Genomic DNA, 20909 nt, shown 5'->3' on the forward strand with positions numbered 1-20909 from the left:
CCAACTCCCTTTCTCATTATCTAGAGAGAAAATGCATTCTTTTAAAAAGAAGCGCTCATCTGTGGAAACTTTCTAATTAACTTGGTTCAAAGCATGTGCAAGATGGCAGTTTTCTACACTGTTTCAGCATTTTAATTGGCAGAAAATGCTGAGCGGCTTATTCACAACTCCCCTTGATAATTAAGCTAGGGTCAACTCTATGACTAAATGAGCCAATCTTGTGAAACAAACGATTCCTACCATACACAGTATATATAGAATTTGGTTTACAGCAGTCTCTGAATAGTTAATGAGGTAGTAGCTGTGTCACTATGGGAGATTTATACAGAACAAGTTAACCTTGTTTAATGGTGCAGCAGTCACTGAAAATAATTACTAGCAGAGCATTCTCTCTAACAATTATTAACATCTATCAGGACATAATTAATTCAAGCTTCATTTCTGAGAATGTTAATAACCACCTGCAAACAACTAATCAATATTCACTATTAGTAAAGTATTCGTTTTCAAAGCAAGTACAATTTCCTCTAAGGCCTTTCGTATTTAATAAATGTAATTTTCAACATTACTATAGTCAAGCATCTGTCAACAGCCTTGTGAAAATATATAGATTATGTCAATATTACAACATAGACAACTCTACGTCATAACCCACAGCTGATGAGAAAACAAAGAACTAGAGTTTTTTTAAGAAACCATGAAAACAAAAAAGGCTATTAGTTTTAACTCCAGATGCCACAATCTTGTCAGTCTCCATTTTTCCCCGCAAAGAACAAATGTATTTTATTTTTTATTAAGTTAAATAATCTTAGACCTAGCTTCCCCTTTTATTCCTGCCAGGGAGAATTTATAAGCACCTGAGAGAGACTGTGGCTCTCAAGGTGTTTACTCATCTACAAAGATCAATGAGCATGAAGCCACAAAGAGGACATATTTTGTCTATCCAAAGATCATTATTCAAGTCTAGCATGTGAAATCACTTTTCTCTGCCTTTCCAGATCTTAACAGACTGAACCCAGCTTGTCTAACTAGAAGACTATTCTCAGGTTGTTTTCTTTTTTTTTTTTATGACTAATCTACACTTATAGTAATACTTATTTATATCAATATTTACCTCTACCCGTTTCCTGTCTATATCTGCATTATCTGTCAAATCACTAACACTCTCCTTATCTCCCTGTCACTAACACCCTCCTTATCTCCCTGTCATTTACATTTTAGCAAAGCACACTTAAGAACCTTTTCAGCAGGAAGCAGTAGAGCACAGCATAGGAGAAGAGCATAGTGGTTACATTACAGGTTTTAGATGGAGAATACTCTAGTTCCTATCACAGCTCTGCTGCCTGGCAGCTATGTGACCTTGGGCATGTTACTTAACTTCTCAAAGCCTCCTTTCCTCAGCAAAGAGAAGTAAATAAAAGTGCCTATCTCATGGGTGTAACAAATTAAATTAAATAACTCTTGTAAAAGTGTTTAAAATAGCACACGGTAAGGTTCCAATAAATATAGGCTATTATGATTAATTTATCTATTCTGAAGTCATTTTCCTATTGCAAAGAAATTAACCAAGAATAGGCAGGAACCTAGGAGACTTAGTTATGTATTGAGCGCATTTCTTTTTATGTGTACTCTTTTAAGCTTTAAGGAATGTCTCTATCATATAAAACTCATACTAGAATGTGATATTCTTAAACGTGTCTACCTTATCGCTACACTATGAAAAAATTTTAAATGCTGCTCTTTCAATCTTTCATCTATTTTATCGGAATTCTGTTTTCAGCTCATATTCATACACATCAATTTAGTCACTTTTTAATTACTATGTAATACCACCACTATATCTTGGGCATTTCAACCAGAACTGTATTCATCATGATTTTGCAAATGATGAAGTTCCTGAAATACAACTCATTCTGAGTGAGAACACTGTATTATCAAAGTACACTAGGCTGGCTTACAAGTGTTCTTCCTAGGTTAGAACTGAAAGTTTATAGACTAATATTAAGCAATTTATTCATTTAATCAATATATGAGTGCTTACTTTTTGTCCAAAGTACCCTTTATCTTAGGCACTAGGGATGCTGAGATGAAAGACCCAATCACTTCCTTTAAGCAACTAAAGTCAAACAAAAACGTAACTAATCCAATTATGAACTCTGTACCATGATGGAAATATCCAGAGAGTATCAAGGTAGGGGACTTAATTAAGCCGAGGATGGTCACTAAGTTATCCCAGAGAGACTAATCCTTGAGCTGAATCTTTGAGGAATCATAGTAGTCAGCCAAGTAGAGAGGTTTACAATGTGAAAAGGCACAGAGGCATGAAGGTAAACCAGCATAATCTATTACCATGAGTTTGTTATGATTAGAGCTAAGAGGGAAGAAACGAATGGTGGAGGATAAAGATGGAAAGGTAGGTAGGCATGGATCATATTCTGGAAAGCATGATTGGGAGGAAAAAAAACAACACTCTGAACTTTGAACAACATAGCATAATGCAGTATTCTAAAATATATGAGGAAAAAAGTATAACTAGCACATCATATCAAATCCATGTTCTCATAGCTATTACTGCTTACAATACAAAAAATGTAGAAAAATATAGAGATCTAATGAAAAATATTAGTGTAACAATATGTGGCAAAAATCATAAAGGTGATACCAGAATTAGCTAAATTTGGAAAATAATAGCACAGTGATTGCCCAGAACATTTATCAGACAAACCTCAGACTTGGTGGGTTTTATCTAGGTCTGGGAATTGTGGGCAAGTTACTAAACTTTTCTGTACCTCAGCTTCCTTATCTGTAAAAACAAGAATCATACAATAGCTCCCTCACATAATAATTCAATAATTATTATTAAAATATACTCAAAAGAAAAAAAAAGCATGTAAAACACTTAGAACATGGATATCAAAATGGTTAAACTTCCCAGGACTGAATCTGACCACTATCACTCACTAGTTCTGAGACCCTGGGAAAGTTATTAGGGTAACATTCTCCACCTCATAAGACTGTTGTGAGGAGTAAATTAACTGAGTTTAGAACAATGCCTGCAATACATGTTTGTTAATAAATAAAAGGAAAACATATGTATTAAATAAATGCCAGCTATCACTAAAAAGAAAAATCCATGTCAGAGTATCTCCTTTGCATTTTAGAAAGATAAATCTAGCTTAAATGCTAAGCATGACCTACAAAGGGGACAAAAACACAGGCAGGGAAGGTTATGAAGGCATTTCAACAATTCAGGAAAGAACCAAGGAGGATCTGAACTAAAGTTATGACAGAGTGGATACAGTTGGAAGATATTTAAGACTCAACTGGACTTGACAACTGATTATACAAGGGGAAATAGGAAATGAAAATTAAAACCATAAGAGGGAAAAAAAATCAAAGATTTTCAGATTTTATCAAAAGAATGAATTGGAATGGCATTTGGGATTCTATAAGAGGTATGAACTTCCTGTGGAGTAGAAGTTCCAGAAATATTAGATGGGAGGTATCTGTAAACATCAAGGTGGAGCAATCTAGCCAACTGGATATGATGAAAAAGAGCCTAGAGAGAAGTTTAAAAATAGTTTTGGTTTTACCCATTTGGTTTTACTCTCTAGAAGTGCCCATGATGAAGTTCATGTGCCAATCACTGGCATTTCTGAGACATTCCTAGAGTTTTATCACACTGGCTTCCCTTTTTACTTCCTCAGGAACTTAATAATCTTTTCATTAGAGCCCCTCACCCTGCTAAATGTTAAGTAATTATAACATCATATAACTTTAATTAGGGGTCCCCTTATTAACATTTGCCCATCAAGAAGAATCTATTTATGATAAACCTGTATTTCCTTTCTAATCTATTAGTTCTCTGTCCGTAGCAAAACATTCCTCTGTAGTGTCAGAAGACATTTGTAAACTGTATTGTGCCTCCTTGTCTCCCCCCAATCTTTTCTAAACACACATAACTAAACATGATTAAAACATACTGAAAGTCACCAAAAGGAAAGCAATCATTTGGCATTACTTCCTCATTCAATTACATTAAAAAAAAAATAAGTACAGAGACTTTTTTGAGGAGAAAGAACTTAAATCTTTCTTACCTGATGCCCCTATATTTGCCTTATCTTCAGGAACCAGATTTTTATCTTTATTTAAATCTTCAACTAAAAGTCTGTCGAAATGCTCAATACAAAGTCTGCTGTCGATTTGATATAACAAAGCAGGGCAAAGGTACGTAAATAGATCAGGTGAGATTGGAGAATTGGCCCGATGACCGTAGTATTTTAACAACTGAGTGACGTTCAAACACTGCAAGGAAATTGATAAAACAAATTAAGTAAGAGTATTTTAAGAAGATTATGAAGAAAAATAAAATATTATATAGTAAAATATATTCTAAATATTATTTGAAAATAATCTGCAATATATAGATACCTATTACAAAGAATGATTTTTGACAGGAATTTATGATAGGAATACATTCAACTTGATTATCCAAAACTTTTAATAGATTTGAACCATTTTCCACTGCAACATATAAAAGATGATGACTTTCTGCCATCAATAAGAATGACTTAGAACTATATTCCCAAGATCCTTAAGGGGTGAGGAAAAAAATCACTTCCCTAGTCAAAGTGCAATCATCAATCGCTCAAGATTCTTATTTGTGAAACAGTGTTAAACAGTTAAGAGTTCTTTAACAACTTTATATTAAAATATACAAGGATATAGACATGTTCACTAAGGTACCCCAAAAGAATATCATATAGGGGAATTCTATCCCAATGCTAAAACTGGACGATTAAAAAAAGGCAGCTTTATCCATTGGTACTTTAAGTACAAAATATAACAAAACAAAGAAGAAAACAAGTAACAAAAAATTCTGGACCCATCATATAGTAAAAACAAATACATAAAATTGAGGCAAAGGACATGGCACTACCTCTTTTTCATACATATGCACTCTGGTTGCATGCTTGCTTATTTTATCTATGGTACAAAAAACAGAATCAAAACATACAAACAAAAAAAATGATTTTTTTCAGGCCTTTACATGAGATACTACTACCCTATCCAATGCATAGAATATTTCCAGAAATCTTGAAAAAATCCTCAGTATGCATCAGGCCTATGAGGATACAAAATAACAAGTCTGATGATCCAGACCCCACAAGTAGAATACAAAAAGTAAACATTACTGATAATGTCTAGTTATTATCAACAAGGTTCTAGGATATTACCCATAGTAACAAATTAATATATTTCTTTAAAAGTACACTAAGATTTTAAAATTTGCTAAAAACCAAATATCTAATGATTTGTCCAGTAAATAAACAAAGATATTTACTTAGATATAAAACACACTTCCATAATAAGAGACAGAAACAACAAAGGTTGAGGTCATTTTCCACATTAGATGGTGCTGCTTTTTCTACATCCGAACAATAAACAAATTCAACAATTTTTTTAAACTTTAATGAGGGCTAAATATAAGAATACATAAGGGTGTTGATACACTTTTAATGAAACAAAAATGTTTTTAAGGTGAATAGTTTTTTAAAAAATCAAGAAGGAACCATCAAATGTGAAAGAATTCAAAAAAGCATGAAAATTTAAAAGAAAAACAAAACCATCCCATTACTATTGGAGTTTCCCATTATTATATCTTTTTGCATTCATTGTACATCTGTTGAAAGCATAAGAAAAGACTAATATGAGCAAGTAGGTCCTATGATAAAGTGACAGAGAAAACAAACCTACCACATGTGCAAAATACCTGACTTCGTAGCTAGATCAATAACTGGGAACCACTCCATAGTTAGTAAGTTAACAATTATGAAAAAAAACTGTCTAGGAACTTCCCAAGAAAACAGTTTGAACAAAAAAAAAGTCTTCAATTTTCAAATATCTAGAAACCAGCTAACAGTAACAACATGTAAACTAATTTGGGGAGTCAAAACAAGTCTTAAGCAAGAGAGTAAAATAAGGAACAAAAATAAGGAATATATTTTCTAACAACCTTTAAACATTTAGGAATTGAAGGAACCCAAATTTGAGAACGAACAATGCAAGTGAAAATGCAGCTAAAAATCTTTAATCTGATTTTGATTCCTTAATGTATTTTGTAACTGGAAATAAGTTTGAATATGGTTGACTATTCCTGTTACTTCTCTTTTTACCTAAAAATGCTCCACAATCATCTGAGAATTACGGAGCAACCATCTTGTTCTGCTTACCTCATGTTGCCGGTCATCTTCGTTATGATCTTTGTGACTAGCAGCTGCATAAATTGCACTTTTTTTAACATGCGGTGCTTCTCGCTTTCTAGTATGTCGAAGTTCACCTTCGTTATCAGGATCAAGATCTTGGTGTCCGTGACCAGGATCATGACCATTATGTTCTGGAAGACGTACATGAAAATGACCTGGGTTATGTACACGATCAGGTTTGTGGACCCGATTATGCTCGTACTGTTCACCCTGATCATGGTTAGGGGGAAAACCTGGTGTAATAACCTCAGAATTTTCATTACTTTTCTTCCCTTTTCTCTTCTTCTTTCCTTTCAGTAGCTTACTTTCAGATTGTTCCTGTGTTTTATTGGTCTCTGTAGAAGGTTCATGGCTAGGCTCCCCATGCTCACTGTGAATAATGGAATCATTAGGAAAATGGCGAGTAGTGTTATGATCAAGGTGATGACGCAAACAATGGTGATGACATAAGCGATGATTACGGTCATGCATATGTTTATCATCAGATTTGACAGACACTTCAATTGTCTCTTTCTCTGGATCACACTTATGGCTTCTTTTTGTTGATACACTGGTCACAGTTTGATTTTCTGAATTTAAATGACTATGGGAATGCTGGTGGTTATGTGAGTGAAAATGCTTTCCCTCTTGAACTGCCAAAATATCTAAGTGAGAAACATGATCGTGGCCAAGATCCTCATGATTAATCTCAACTACTTTTATCTCTCCAAGGCCCAAGTTTGTTAAAAGTTTCTCCAGACCAAAAAAGGATAATCTTCCATTTTCACCATAACGATCAAAAAGTTTTTCAATATAATATTTTTTTTCATTTTCAGCATCCAGCACTGAAAATTTGCTCGACTCCGATTCTGTCATTCCACGATGGTGTCTGTGATGCTCTTCAGAACCATGGTCATGTTCTTCATGGCAATGGTTGCAATGATGGAAAATAAATGTCAGCAAACAAATGAGGCAAAATTTTGTGTGCATATGTACCTTCATTTCTATTTTTCCTAAAGGGAAAGAGAAACAAGCATTAGTTTATACTTATGCACACTCAAAATAAACAAACTTACCAGCAGTTGCCAATTCACTAGGCAAATTGTTTTACCCCATTTTTTTCATGCCTATGAATCATTCTTTCCTTCTTCAAGCTCCTATAAAAAATGGCCCCTTTTATCAAAATAGTGTACAGCCCTTCAAATTAATACAAATTTGCTTAAAACTCATCTGCAAGACTACTCTGACTCCCTTTAAGCACAATACTTTATACACATTTATACAGTAAATGTTGGTTCCTTCCTATATGGTCCTTTACAAAAAAGTTTACCCAACTCTGTTCTTGAGGTCCTGGTCAGTGCAATAAGGCAGTAAGATGAAATGTGTGATAAGATATGTAAGAATCAGAAAGAAATGAAACTGTCATTATTCACAAATGGCAGGATTGGGTATGCAGAAAGTCCAAAAGAATCTATGAGAATTAATAAGTTAATTTAGCACAGTTGCTGGATTTAAGGACAATAACCTAAAATCAATTGTATTTCTCTACACCAGCAATAATTAGAAAATGAAATTAGAAAAAGTTTACCATTTACAGTAGCAAATAACTAGAAATAAATCTAACAAAAGATGTGCAAGACCTTTTCATAAAAAAAGATCACATATTATTGAGAGAAATGAAGGACCTATATAAATGGATGGCTTTATCATGTTCAAGATTGGATGAGACATAGATCCAATGTAATCCCAATCAAAATCCCAGAGATAATTTTATGAAAATTGATGAGGTATTTTTAATGTTTACATGGAAACCAAGGGCCAATAATGGACAAGACACTCTATCTACCAGTTACTAAAGACTGTGGGTATCTGGTGTAAGAACAAATAAATAAATAACATAGTCTAAAAATAGGAAAAATTCCCTTTTCCTTGGTGCTTGGTCAACTAGATTTCGATATAGAAGAAAAATAAATTAAACTTGACCCCTACCTCACACCATATGTAAACATCAATTATAGATGGATTGTAAATGTAAATCTAAAACAGTAAATTTTAAAGTAAAACAGGGTCCAAAACTGTGCTGCACAATATGGTAGCCACTTGTCAAGTGCAGCTACTTAAATTTAAACTAACAATTTAATTAAAAATTCAGCTTCTTGGGAGTTCCCTGGCAGTCCAGTGGTTAGGACTTGGTGCATTCACTTTGGTGGCCCAGGTTCAATCCCTGTTTGGGGAACTAAGAACCCAAAAGCTGCGCGGCACGGCCCAAAAGAAAAGCCCCCAAAACAACAACTGTTTCTCAGTCACCTAATTACATTTTAAATGCTCAATAGTCACATGTAGCTCATGGCTACCATACTGAACAGTGTAGACAAAGAACATGTCAATCATCACAGAAAGTTCTACTAGACAGCATGCTTCTAGAATATGGAAATATGATGTGAGTCATTCATGCAATATTAAAGTTTTCTAGAATAAACAGGTCAAAGTCATTGTCATCCTATACTTTATATAACCCACTATATCCAAAATATTATCATTTCAACATGTAATCAGTATAAAAATTATTAATGAAATTTTTACATTCTTTTTTATACTATGTCTTTGAAATCTGGCATGTATTTTATACTTACAGACATCTTAATTCAGACTAGCCACATTTCAACAGCCACATGTGGCTACTGGCTACTGTACTGGAAAGTATAGATCTAGAAGATTTATTTGGGAGACTAGCTTCAAGACCTTCAAGATAGGACATAATGTGCATTATGAAGGAAAGACTGATCAAGTACACTACATTAAAATAAAGAAATTTCTATTCAACAAGAGATATCATTAAGAGACTAAAAAGGCAACAACAGACTGGAAGAAAATTATGGCAATGTTACTAGTCAATATATAAGGAATTTCTACAAATCAATATGAAAATTATGAGACAACTCAATGGAAAAATGGGAAATTTGAACGGGCACTTCATAAGAGGACAGCCAAATTACTAAGAAGCATATGAAAGGATTCTCAACCTCAATAGTCATCAGAGAATTATAAATTAAAATCACAAGTAGATAGATACCACTATATACCCACCAGAATGAGTAAAGTATAAAAGATGTAGGCAAGAATATGGATCAACTGGAACCTGCATATACTGCTGGTGGGACTGCAAATTGGTATCTTATGGAAAACTATTTGGCAGGATCTGCCAGAAGTTGAACATAAGCATATCCACCCACATAGCAATTCTAGTCCTGGATATATGCAGAAATACATGTACAGAGACACAAAAAGACATGAATGAACATGAAAGTTCACATAACTATTATTCATCATAGCTCAAAACAGGAAAAAGGCCAAATGTCCATCAACGGTAGAATGGATAAACAAAACAATAATTTTACAATGGAATACTGCACAGGAATGAAAATATAATCACAGATTCACACATTAACACAGATGAATCTCACAAATTGAGACTGAGCCAAAGATAAATGCTAAATAAACTATAGAGCAAAATTCTATTTATATAAAATTTAAAATGGGCAAAACTAAACCACGACAATGATTATCTTTTGAAGGGAAGGTAGAGGGTAATAACTGGGACTGGAAATTGTAGTAATGTTCTCTTTCTTTACTTGAGTAATGGTTACACAAATATGTTTACTTTGTGATAATTCATTGTACTTATCATACTCTGGGTACTTTTCTGTACACATACTGTACTTCAATTAAAAGTTTTTAAAAATCAAATTTTCTCCAGTGAAAACCAATTAGAAAATGTAATTATAAACAAAAATTATTAGGCTCCTAGAAATAAATAGAACAAGACCATTAAAAGGAGAAATGTATATGACATTATTTGCAAAAACTGGAGAGACACCACCTACATGGATGGAATAAATGGCATAAGGTATATAAAGTCTTCCCAAGTGTACATGCAAATCTAATTCAGTGTCAATCAAAATCCCGGAAGCTGTCTGCTTTTCATGAGACTGCATAAGCTAATCTAAAAATTCATATGGATGAGCAAAAACCCAAGGACAACCAACACAGTTCAGAAAACTAGTAAGGTGATAAAGACTTCTTTTTATAAAGTTATATAACTAAAATAACAGAACTGGCAGAGGGCCATACAGATAGACCAAAGAAACAACAGAATTCAGAAAAAGAATCAATAGGGGCTTCCCTGGTGGCGCAGTGGTTGAGAGTCCGCCTGCCGATGCAGGGGACACGGGTTCGTGCCCCGGTCCGGGAAGATCCCACATGCCGCAGAGTGGCTGGGCCCATGAGCCACGGCCGCTGGGCCTGCGCATCCGGAGCCTGTGCTCCGCAACGGGAGAGGCCACAACAGTGAGGCCCGCGTACCACAAAAAAAAAAAAAAAAAAGAATCAGTAATATTGATTGTGAAAAAACAGTTCTCCCTCACACCATACACAAATGTCAATTCCAAGAGGATTAAAAACCCAATGTGAAAAACAAAAAAATTCTTAACTTTTAGAATAAAATATAGGAGACTATCATGACTTTAGGCTAAGGAAAGACAAAAAAAAGCACAAACCTTAAAAGGAAATTTTAGATAATTTAATTAAACTAAATTTTAGATAAGATGCAAAAAGCACAAACCTTAAAAGGAAATTTTGATTAATTTAATTATACTAAATTCTTTAAGTATTACTCTACAATAAAGAACACAATAAACAAAGTTTATGACAAGCTATACACTAAAAGATATTTGCAATGTGTATATATAAACAATGCATATAAAAGATCACTATTCAGAACATATAAAACATATATATATATATATATATATATAATACAAAACACTCCAATACTGCATAGACAACTATACAAAGGTTATAAACAGGACAGATGGTTAAGCAGTGACATGATCACTAATAATCTGGATAACACACCAAGACATTAAGAGGCAAAAATTAATATCTGAAAATACCAGGTGTTAAGCAAAAATCTAATGTAAAGAAATAGAAAATATCTTACACTGCTGGTGGGAGTATAAATTGGTGCAACCATTTTGGGAAGCAATCTGACATTTACTGAAGCTGAATATGAATACACTCCACAGCCCCAAAATTCCACTTTTATCTATCTATCTACCCTAGAGAAACTCTTACACTATGCACAGGAGACAAATTCAAGAATCTCTAACGCAGTATTGTTGATTTTTTTTTAATGTTAACTATCTCGTAAATAACAGAATACTCAACTAAAAGTGGGTAAAACAAAGAGGAAAATTTCACATTAAAAAAGTTGGGGAAGGGCTTCCCTGGTGGCGCAGTGATTGAGAGTCCGCCTGCCGATGCAGGGGACACGGGCTCGTGCCCCGGTCTGGGAAGATCCCACATGTCACGGAGCTAGACCCGTGAGCCATGGCCGCTGAGCCTGCGCGTCCGGAGCCTGTGCTCCGCAATGGGAGAGGCCACAACAGTGAGAGGCCTGCGTACCGCACACACACAAAAAAAAAAAAAAAAAAAAAAGTTGGGGAAAATGGTGGTTTCAGGACAATTACACAAGCAAAAGCCCAAACTCTCTCATCCTCAGATCTTTCTCCTCAGAATCTCAAGAAACTGCTGTTGCTACAACCACTCCATCCTTGCACAACCATATCCAAAGCGGGAAGGTTTATCTTTTTCTTTTCATCCAGGGAGAAAAATCTTTCCTGAAAGTTCCTCTCAGATTTCCCTTAACATATCTTTCATCAGGGCTGTACTACATACACAAAACAAAACTGGTAAAGGAAGAAATTACCATGATCGGCTTAGACAAATCGACATTCATTCTCTTGAGATTGGAAAGAAGCCACCTTTCCTATGCATATGGAGGGCATACTAACAGCAAGCAAAAAGGAGGTAAATGAGGAATGTCAGTTGATTATATAACCATTAGTGCCTGCCACAAACCTAAATGCCCATCAGTAGAAGAATGGATAAAAAAATATGGCATACTTATGTAATTAAAGATTATTTTAAAGTTATAAATGTGTGACTATGAAATACACAACAAACACAGTTCTTAGAAACATAAAGAGTAAACTCCAAAAAGGTACATGTCATATCATTTATACACAATTAAAAACATGCAAAATACCTTAATTTGGGTTCTACATACATGTAGCAAGAGCTTAACATGGGGATGATCACATTCTAGAGAGTGGCTATCTTTTCAGGAAGAAATGAAGGGGAGTCAGATGGTAGAGGAAGTATGCATATTTAGCTGCATCTGCAGTGTTTTATTTCTTAAAAAGTGAGGGGAATCTGAAGCAATGTGACAAAACATTTAATATCTGTAAAAGCAGCAGGATTCAGGTGTGTGTTATACAGATCCTCCCCGACTTAAAGATGGGATTATGTCTCAACTCATCCTAACTTGAAAAATATCATAAGTTGAAAATGCATTTAACATACATAATCCACTGAACATCATAGCTTAGCCTAGTCTTCCTTAAATGTGCTCAGAGCACTTACATTAATTAGCCTACAGGTGGGCAAAATCATCTAACACAAAGCCTGTTTTATAATAATAATCTCATGTAATTTACTGAATACTGTACTAAAAGTGAAAAACAGAAGGTTGTATGGGTACAGAATGGTTTACCTTGGTGATCGCACAGCTGACTGGGAGCTGCAGCTCGCTGCCACTGCCCAGCATCACAAGAGTGTACTGTACTGCATATCACTACCTTGGACAAAGATCAAAATTCAAAACGAATGGTTTCTACTGAATGCATAATGCTTTTGCATCACTGTAAAGTCAAAATATCGTAAATCGGAGTCCATCTGTATTGTATATACTTTTTGTAAGTTTGATACCTAACCGCCATCAGTGATTAATCAACATGTGTTGGAGGAACAGCAGAAGCAGTATCATGGTTACCTGGGAACTTGTTAGAAATGTAAATTCTTGCACCCCACCCAGACCTACTAAATCAGGAACTCTGGGGTTAGGGCTCAGCAGTGTGTCATTCAATCTTCCTAGTGAGTCTGATGCTAGCTAAAGTTTGAGAGCCACTACCTATACAAATAAATTATATAAACACTCCCATTTATTTCAAATGGTACTTAATTACATCGAATATTATGATTACCTGAATTAGGTTTAGTTATCACACGTGGTTTAAGAATTTTAGAAAATAATTAGTCTATAAAATGTTTAATCCCAAAGCTACATTAAGTTTGAGATTTTGTTTTTCATCCAAACGCTTCAGTTTCTTATATAATAGTCTCATAGATAAAGTCACCATTTAAAACATACAGTTTTACCTATACACTAATGAAGATGAAAGGGAACAGATTAAGACAATCGCTATTAAGCAGAAAGAGGACATTACACTCCCTACAATTACCTTGGTTTTCCACTTGGAGATGCTAGTGAAAGGCGATACTCTGAATGAATGTTGCTGTGTTCATTTGATATGTAAATGTCTTGTAGTTCCTTCAGTGAACATTATCTCACTGTCAAATGAATAGGTACCAGTGGTAAAAATAAAACATACATATAGGGCTTCCCTGGTGGCGCAGTGGTTGAGAGTCCGCCTGTCGATTCAGGGGACACGGATTCATGCCCCGGTCTGGGAGGATCCCATATGCCGCAGAGCGGCTGGGCCCGTGAGCCATGGCCGCTGAGCCTGCGTGTCCAGAGCCTGTGCTCCGCAACGGGAGAGGCCACAGCAGTGAGAGCCCCGCGTACCGCAAAAAAATAAATAAATAAAAAATAAACATACATATATATTGATCAGGCAATATCAAATGAATGACTCCATGAAACACAAAAACTGTGGGTGGTCTATATGAGTTTTAAATTGTCATTTGTGTCTACTTTTTGAGTGTATAGTACTCAATTTGTTTACTGCAAAGATTCTAATATCTTAAGTCACCTAATCATTTACATTCAAGAGAGCACGATAGGAATGCAAAATACATGAGTGACATCATAAAGGTAATATTAAATCTCTGTTAAGTATTTTGTTTGCTTTTTTGTTTTTTGGAGTGGGGTTTGTTTTTTTTTCTTTTTGGCAGTACACGGGCCTCTCACTGTCGTGGCCTCTCCTGTTGCAGGGCACAGGCTCCGGACGCGCAGGCTCAGCGGCCATGGCTCACGGGCCTAACCGCTCTGCGGCATGTGGGATCTTTCCGGACCGGGGCACAAACCCGTGTCCCCTGCATTGGCAGGCGGACTCTCAACTACTGCGCCACCAGGGAAGCCCTCTGTTAAGTACTTTTTAAAGTAAATCATACATAAACTTTGCAACTTTAGTTTAGAACAGCTATATAGCAGGTGTGTGCCAAAGAATCACTTGAATGAAGCATTTGTCAGCATAGACTAAGCAGCTATTGTAAAGAGACTTCTCTCAAAGGGCGGTGGCTTAAGAAACAAGCAAGTTTATTTCCCTCTTAAAAACAGTCCAACACTTTAAGTATACCCTGCCACTCCCTTCTGGCCTGCACCCAGCATGGATCTCATTCAGATTCGATGCAGAAGTCAAAAGCTTTTCAGACAAGCAAAAGCTAAGAGAATTCAGCACCACCAAACCAGCTTTACAACATATGATGAAGAAACTTCTCTAGGTGGAAAACACAAGAGAAGAAAAAGACCCACAAAAACAATCCCAAAACAATTAAGAAAACGGTAATAGGAACATACATATCAATAATAACCTTGAGTGTAAATGGATTAAATGCCCCAACCAAAAGACAAAGAACGGATGAATGGATACAAAAACAAGACCCATATATATGCTGTCTACAAGAGACCCACTTCAGACCTAGGGACACATACAGACTGAAACTGAAGGGATGGAAAAAGATATTCCATGCACATGGAAATCAAAAGAAAGCTGTAGTAGCACTAGTCATATCAGATAAAATAGACTTTAAAATAAAGACTGTTACAAGAGATAAGGAGGGACACTACATAATGATCAATCCAAGAAGAAAATATAACAATTATAAATGTTTATGCACCCAAAATAGGAGCACCTCAATACATAAGGCAAATGCTAACAACTACGAAGGAGAAATTGACAGTAACACAAATATAGTAAGGGATTTTAGCAATGCACTTACATCAACAGACAGATCATCCAAACAGAAAATAAATAAGGAAACACAAACTTTAAATGACCAGATAGACCAGCTAGATCTAACTGATATTTATAGAACATTCCACCCAAAAGTGACAGAATACATTTTCTTCTCAAGTGCACATGGAACATTCTCCAGGATAGATAACGTCTTGGGTCACAAATCAAGCCTTGGAAAATTTAAGAAAATTGAAATCGTAACAAGCATCTTTTCTGACCACAAAGCTATGAGACTAGAAATCAATTATAGGAAAAAACAGTAAAGAAAACCAAATACATGGAGGCCAAACAGTGCGTCACTAAATAACCAAGAGATCACTGAAGAAATCAAAGAAATTAAAAAATACATAGAAACAAATGACAATCAAAACACCACAACCAAAAACCTATGGCACACAGCAAAACCAGTTCTAAGAGGGAAGTTTATAGCAATTCAATCTCACCTCAAAAAACAAGAAAAATCTCAAACAGTCTAACACTACACTTAAAACAGGTAGGGAAAGAAGAACAAAGAAAACTCAAAGTGAGTAGAAGGAAAGAAATCATAAAGATCAGAGCAGAAATAAATGAAATAGAAATGAAGAAAACAATAGCAAAGATCAATAAAACTAAAAGCTGGTTCTTTGAGAAGATAAAATTGATAAAACCTTAGCCAGACTCATCAAGAAAAAAAGGGAGAGGACAGAAATCAACAAGATTAGAAATGAAAAAGGAGAAATCACAACTGACACTGCAGAAATACAAAAGATTATAAGAGACTACTACAAACAATTATATGCCAATAAAATGGACAGCCACGAAAAATGGACAAATTCTTGGAAAGGTACAATTTTCCAAGACTGAACCAGGATGAATTAGAAAATATCAACAGACCTATCACAAGTAATGAAATTGAAACCATAATTAAAAATCTTCCAGGGCTTCTCTGGTGGCGCAGTGGTTGGGAGTCCGCCTGCCAAGGCAGGGGATGTGGGTTCGTGCCCCGGTCTGGGAAGATCCCACATGCCGCGGAGCGGCTGGGCCCGTAAGGCATGGCCGCTGAGCCTGCGTGTCTGGATGACTGTGCTCTGCAACTGGAGAGGCCACAACAGTGAAAGGCCCGCATACCGCAAAAAAAAAAAAAAAAAAAAAAAATCTTCCAGCAAACAAAAGTCCAGGACCAGATGGCTTCACAGGCAAATTCTATCAAATATTTAGAGAAGAGCTAACACCTATTGTTCTCAAACTCTTCCAAAAAATTGCAGAGGGAGAAACACTCCCAAACTCATTCTATGAAGCCACCATCACCCTGATACCAAAACCAGAAAGATATCACAAAAAAAAGAATATTATAGACTAATATCACTGATGAACATAAATGCAAAACTCCTGAACAAAATACTAGCAAACAGAATCCAACAGCACATTAAAGGATCATACACCATGATCAAGTGGCGTTTATCCCAGGAATAATGCAAGGATTCTTCAAATATACCCAAATCAATCAATGTAATAATCCATATTAACAAACTGAAGGAGAAAAACCATATGATCATCTCAATAGATGCAGAAAAAGCTTTCGACAAAATTCAACACCCACTTATGATAAAAACTCTCCAAAAAGTGGGCACAGAGGGAACCTACCTTAACATAATAAAGGCCATATATGACAAATCCACAGCAAGCATCATACTCAATGGTAAAAAGCTGAAAGCATTTCCACTAATATCAGGAACAAGACAAGGATGTCTACTCTTGCCACTCTTATTCAACATACTTTTGGAAGTCCTAGCCACAGCAATCAGAGAAAAAAACAAAAGGAATACAAATTGGAAAAGAAAAAGTAAAACTGTCACTGTTTGCCAATGACATGATACTATACATAGAAAATCCTAAAGATGCCACCAGAAAACTACTAGAACTAATCAATGCATTTGGTAAGGTTGCAGGATCCAAAATTAATGCAAAGAAATCTGGCATTCCTATACACTAACAATGAAAAATCAGGAAGAGAAACTAAGGAAACATTCCCATTTACCACTGCAACAAAAAGAATAAAATACCTAGGAACAAACCTGCCTAAGGAGGCGAAAGACCTCTACTCAGAAAACTATAAAACATTCATGAAAGAAATCAAAGATGACAAAAACAGATGGAGAAATATACCAGGTTCTTGGATTGGAAAAAGCATTATGAAAATGACTATACTACCCGAAGCAATCTACAGATTCAATGCAATCCCTATCAAACTACCAATGGTATTCTTCACAGAATTAGAACAAAAAATTTTACAATTCATATAGAAACACAATAGACCCCGAATAGCCAAAGCAATCTTGAGAAAGAAAAATGGAGGAATCAGGCTACCCAACTTCAAACTATACCATAAAGCTACAGTAATCAAGACAGTATGGTACTGGCACAAAAACAGAAATACAGATCAATGGTACAGGATAGAATGCCCAGAGATATACCCACACACATATGGGCACCTAATTTACGACAAAGAAGGCAAAAACATACAATGGAGAAAAGACAGCCTCTTCAATAAGTGGTGCTGGGCAAACTGGACAGCTACATGTAAAAGAAAGAAATTAGAGGGACAGCTTCAAGATGGCAGAGGAGTAAGATGTGGAGATCACCTTCCTCCCCAAAAATACCTCAAAAATACATCTACATGTGGCACAGCTCCTACACAACACCTATGGAACCTGGCAGAAGACCTCAGACTTCCCAAAAGGCAAGAAATTCCCCACGTACCTGGGTAGTGCAAAAGGAAAAAGTAAAAACAGAGACGAAAGAATAGGGACAGGACCTGCACCTCTGGGAGGGAGCTGTGGAGGAGGAAAAGCTTCCACACGCTAAGAAGGCCCTTCACTGGCGGAGATGGTGGGTGTGTCGGGGGGAAGCTTTGGAGTCACGGAGGATAGCGCAGCAATAGGGGTGCAGATGGCAAAGCGGACAGATTCCCACACAGAGGATCGGTGCTGACCAGCACTCACCAGCCTGAGAGGCTTCTCTGCTCACCCGCCAGGGCAGCTGGTGGCTGGGAGCTGAGGCTTGGGCTTTAGAGGTCAGATCTCAGGGAAAGGACTGAGGTTGGCTGCATGAACACAGACTGAAGGGGACTAGTGCGCCACAGGTAGCTGGGAGGGAGTCCAGGAAAATGTCTGGAACTGCCTAAGAGGCAAGAGAACATTGTTTCAGGGTGCACGAGAGGGGATTCAGAGCACCACACAAACAAGCTCCAGAGACGGGCTCGAGCCGTGGCTATCAGCACAGACAGAGACAGGCATGAGACGCTAAGGCTGCTACTGCAGCCACCAAGAAGCCTGTGTGCAAGCACAGGTCACTATCCACACCTCCCCTCCAGGAAGCCTGTGAAGCCTGCCACTCCTAGGGTCCCATGATCCAGGGACAACTTCCCCAGGAGAACACATGTCATGCTTCAGTCTGTTACAACGTCACGCCGGCCTCTGCCACCACAGGCTCGCCCCAAATTCCATACCCCTCCCTCCCCCTGGCCTCAGTGAGCCAGAGTCCCCTAATCAGCTGCTCCTTTAACCCCATCCTGTCTGGGCCTGGAATAGATGCCCTCAGGCAACATACATGCAGAGGCAAGGCCAAATCCAAAGCTGAGCCCCTGGGAGCTGTGTGAACAAAGAAGAGAAAGGAAAATCTCTCCCAGGAGCCTCAGGAGCAGAGGATTAGACCTCCACAATCAAACTGATGGACCCTGCAACTGTGGAATACCTGAAGAGACAACGAATCATCCCAAAATTGAGGTGGTAGACTTTGGGAGCAACTGTAGACTTGGGGTTTGCTTTCTGCATCTAATTTATTTCTGGTGTTATGTTTATCTTAGGTTAGTATTTAGAGCTTATTATCATTGGTAGATTTCTTTATTGATTTGGATGCTCTCTTCCTTTTATTTATTTATTTTTTTCCCTTTTCTCCTTTTGTGTGCATGTGTATGCTTCTTTGTGTAATTTTCTCTGTAGAGATTTGCTTTTACCATTTGTCCTAGGGTTCTGTCTGTCCTTTTTTTTTTTTCAGTATACTTTTTGGAGCTTGTTATCATTGGTGAATTTGTTTTTTGATTTGGTTGCTCTCTCTTTCCTTCCTTTTTTTTTTTTTTTTTTACTACTTTTTAATTATATTTAAAAAATTTTTTTCTTTTAATAACTTTCTTATTTTATTTATTTGTTTGTTTATTTATTTATTTTCTCCCTTTTCTTCTGAGCCGGGTGGCTGACAGGGTCTTGGTGCTCTTGCTGGGGGTCAGGCCTGAGCCTCTGAGATGGGAGAGCCGAGTTCAGGACACTGGTCCACGAGAAACCTACCAACCCCACATAATATCGAATGGCGCAAGATCTCCCAGAGATCTCCATCTCAACGCTAAGACCCAGCTCCACTCAACTACCAGCAAGCTACAGGGCTTGACATCCTATGCCAAACAACTAGCAAGATAAGAACACAACCCTGCCCATTAGCAGACAGGCTGCCTAAAATCATAATAAGTTCACAGACAACCCAAAACACACCACCAGACGCAGTTCCACCCACCAGAAAGACAAGATCCGGCCTCATCCACCAGAACACAGGCACCAGCCCCCTCCACCAAGAAGCCTACACAACCCACTAAACCAACCTTACCCACTAGGGGCCAACACCAAACACAACGGGAACTACGAACCTGCAGCCTGCCAAAAGGAGACCCCAAACACAGTAAGTTAAGCAAAATGAGAAGACAGAGAAACAAACAGCAGATGAAGGAGTAAGGTAAAAACCCACCAGATAAAACAAACCAAGAGAAAATAGGGAGTCTACCTGAAAAAGAATTCAGAGTCATGATAGTAAAGATGATCCAAAATCTTAGAAACAGAATGGAGAAAATGAAAGAAACGTTTAACAAAAACCTAGAAGAACTAAAGAGCAAACAATGATAAACATCACAATAAATGAAATGAAAAATTCTCTAGAAGGAATCAGTAGAAGAATAACTGAGGCAGAAGAATGGATAAATGACCTGAAAGATAAAATAGTGGAAATAACTACTGAAGAGCAGAATAAAGAAAAAAGAATGAAAAGAATTGAGGACAGTCTCAGAGACATCTGGGACAACGTTAAATGCACCAACATTCGAATTATAGGGGTCCCAGAAGAAGAAGAGAAAAAGAAAGGGACTGAGAATATATTTGAAGAGATTATAGTTGAAAACTTCCCTAAAATGAGAAGGGAAATAGTCAATCAAGGCCAGAAAGCACAGAGACTCCCATACAGGATAAATCCAAGGAGAAACATGCCAAGACAAATATTAGTCAAACTATCAAAACTTAAATACAAAGAAAAAATATTAAAAGCAGCAAGGGAAAAGCAACAAATAACATACAAGGGAATCCCCGTAAGGTTAACAGCTGATCTTTCAGCAGAAACTCTGCAAGCCAGAAGGGAGTGGCAGGACATATTTAAAGTGATGAAAGAGAAAAACCTACAACCAAGATTACTCTACCCAGCAAGGATCTCACTCAGATTCAATGGAGAAATTAAAACCTTTACTGACAAGCAAATGCTAAGTGAAATTCAA

The 20909-nt window shown here is 36.7% G+C and overlaps 1 protein-coding gene across 2 annotated transcripts in view; it reads right to left on the bottom strand.

Annotated features, from left to right (window-relative positions):
• SLC39A10 (solute carrier family 39 member 10) overlaps positions 1 to 20909 on the bottom strand; it is a 104723-nt gene that overhangs the window by 33860 nt on the left and 49954 nt on the right. For both annotated transcript variants that reach the window (XM_060016385.1, XM_060016384.1), the window contains exons 2-3: positions 6234 to 7258; positions 4098 to 4305 (exon numbers count right to left, since the gene is read on the bottom strand). In XM_060016385.1, coding sequence (XP_059872368.1) covers positions 4098 to 4305; positions 6234 to 7247 — 1222 coding nt within the window. In that variant the 5' untranslated portion in view covers positions 7248 to 7258. The remainder of the gene's footprint in view (positions 1 to 4097; positions 4306 to 6233; positions 7259 to 20909) is intronic.

Source organism: Delphinus delphis, chromosome 7, assembly GCF_949987515.2.
Source record: "Delphinus delphis chromosome 7, mDelDel1.2, whole genome shotgun sequence".
In the NCBI taxonomy this organism is placed as follows: Eukaryota; Metazoa; Chordata; class Mammalia; order Artiodactyla; family Delphinidae; genus Delphinus; species Delphinus delphis.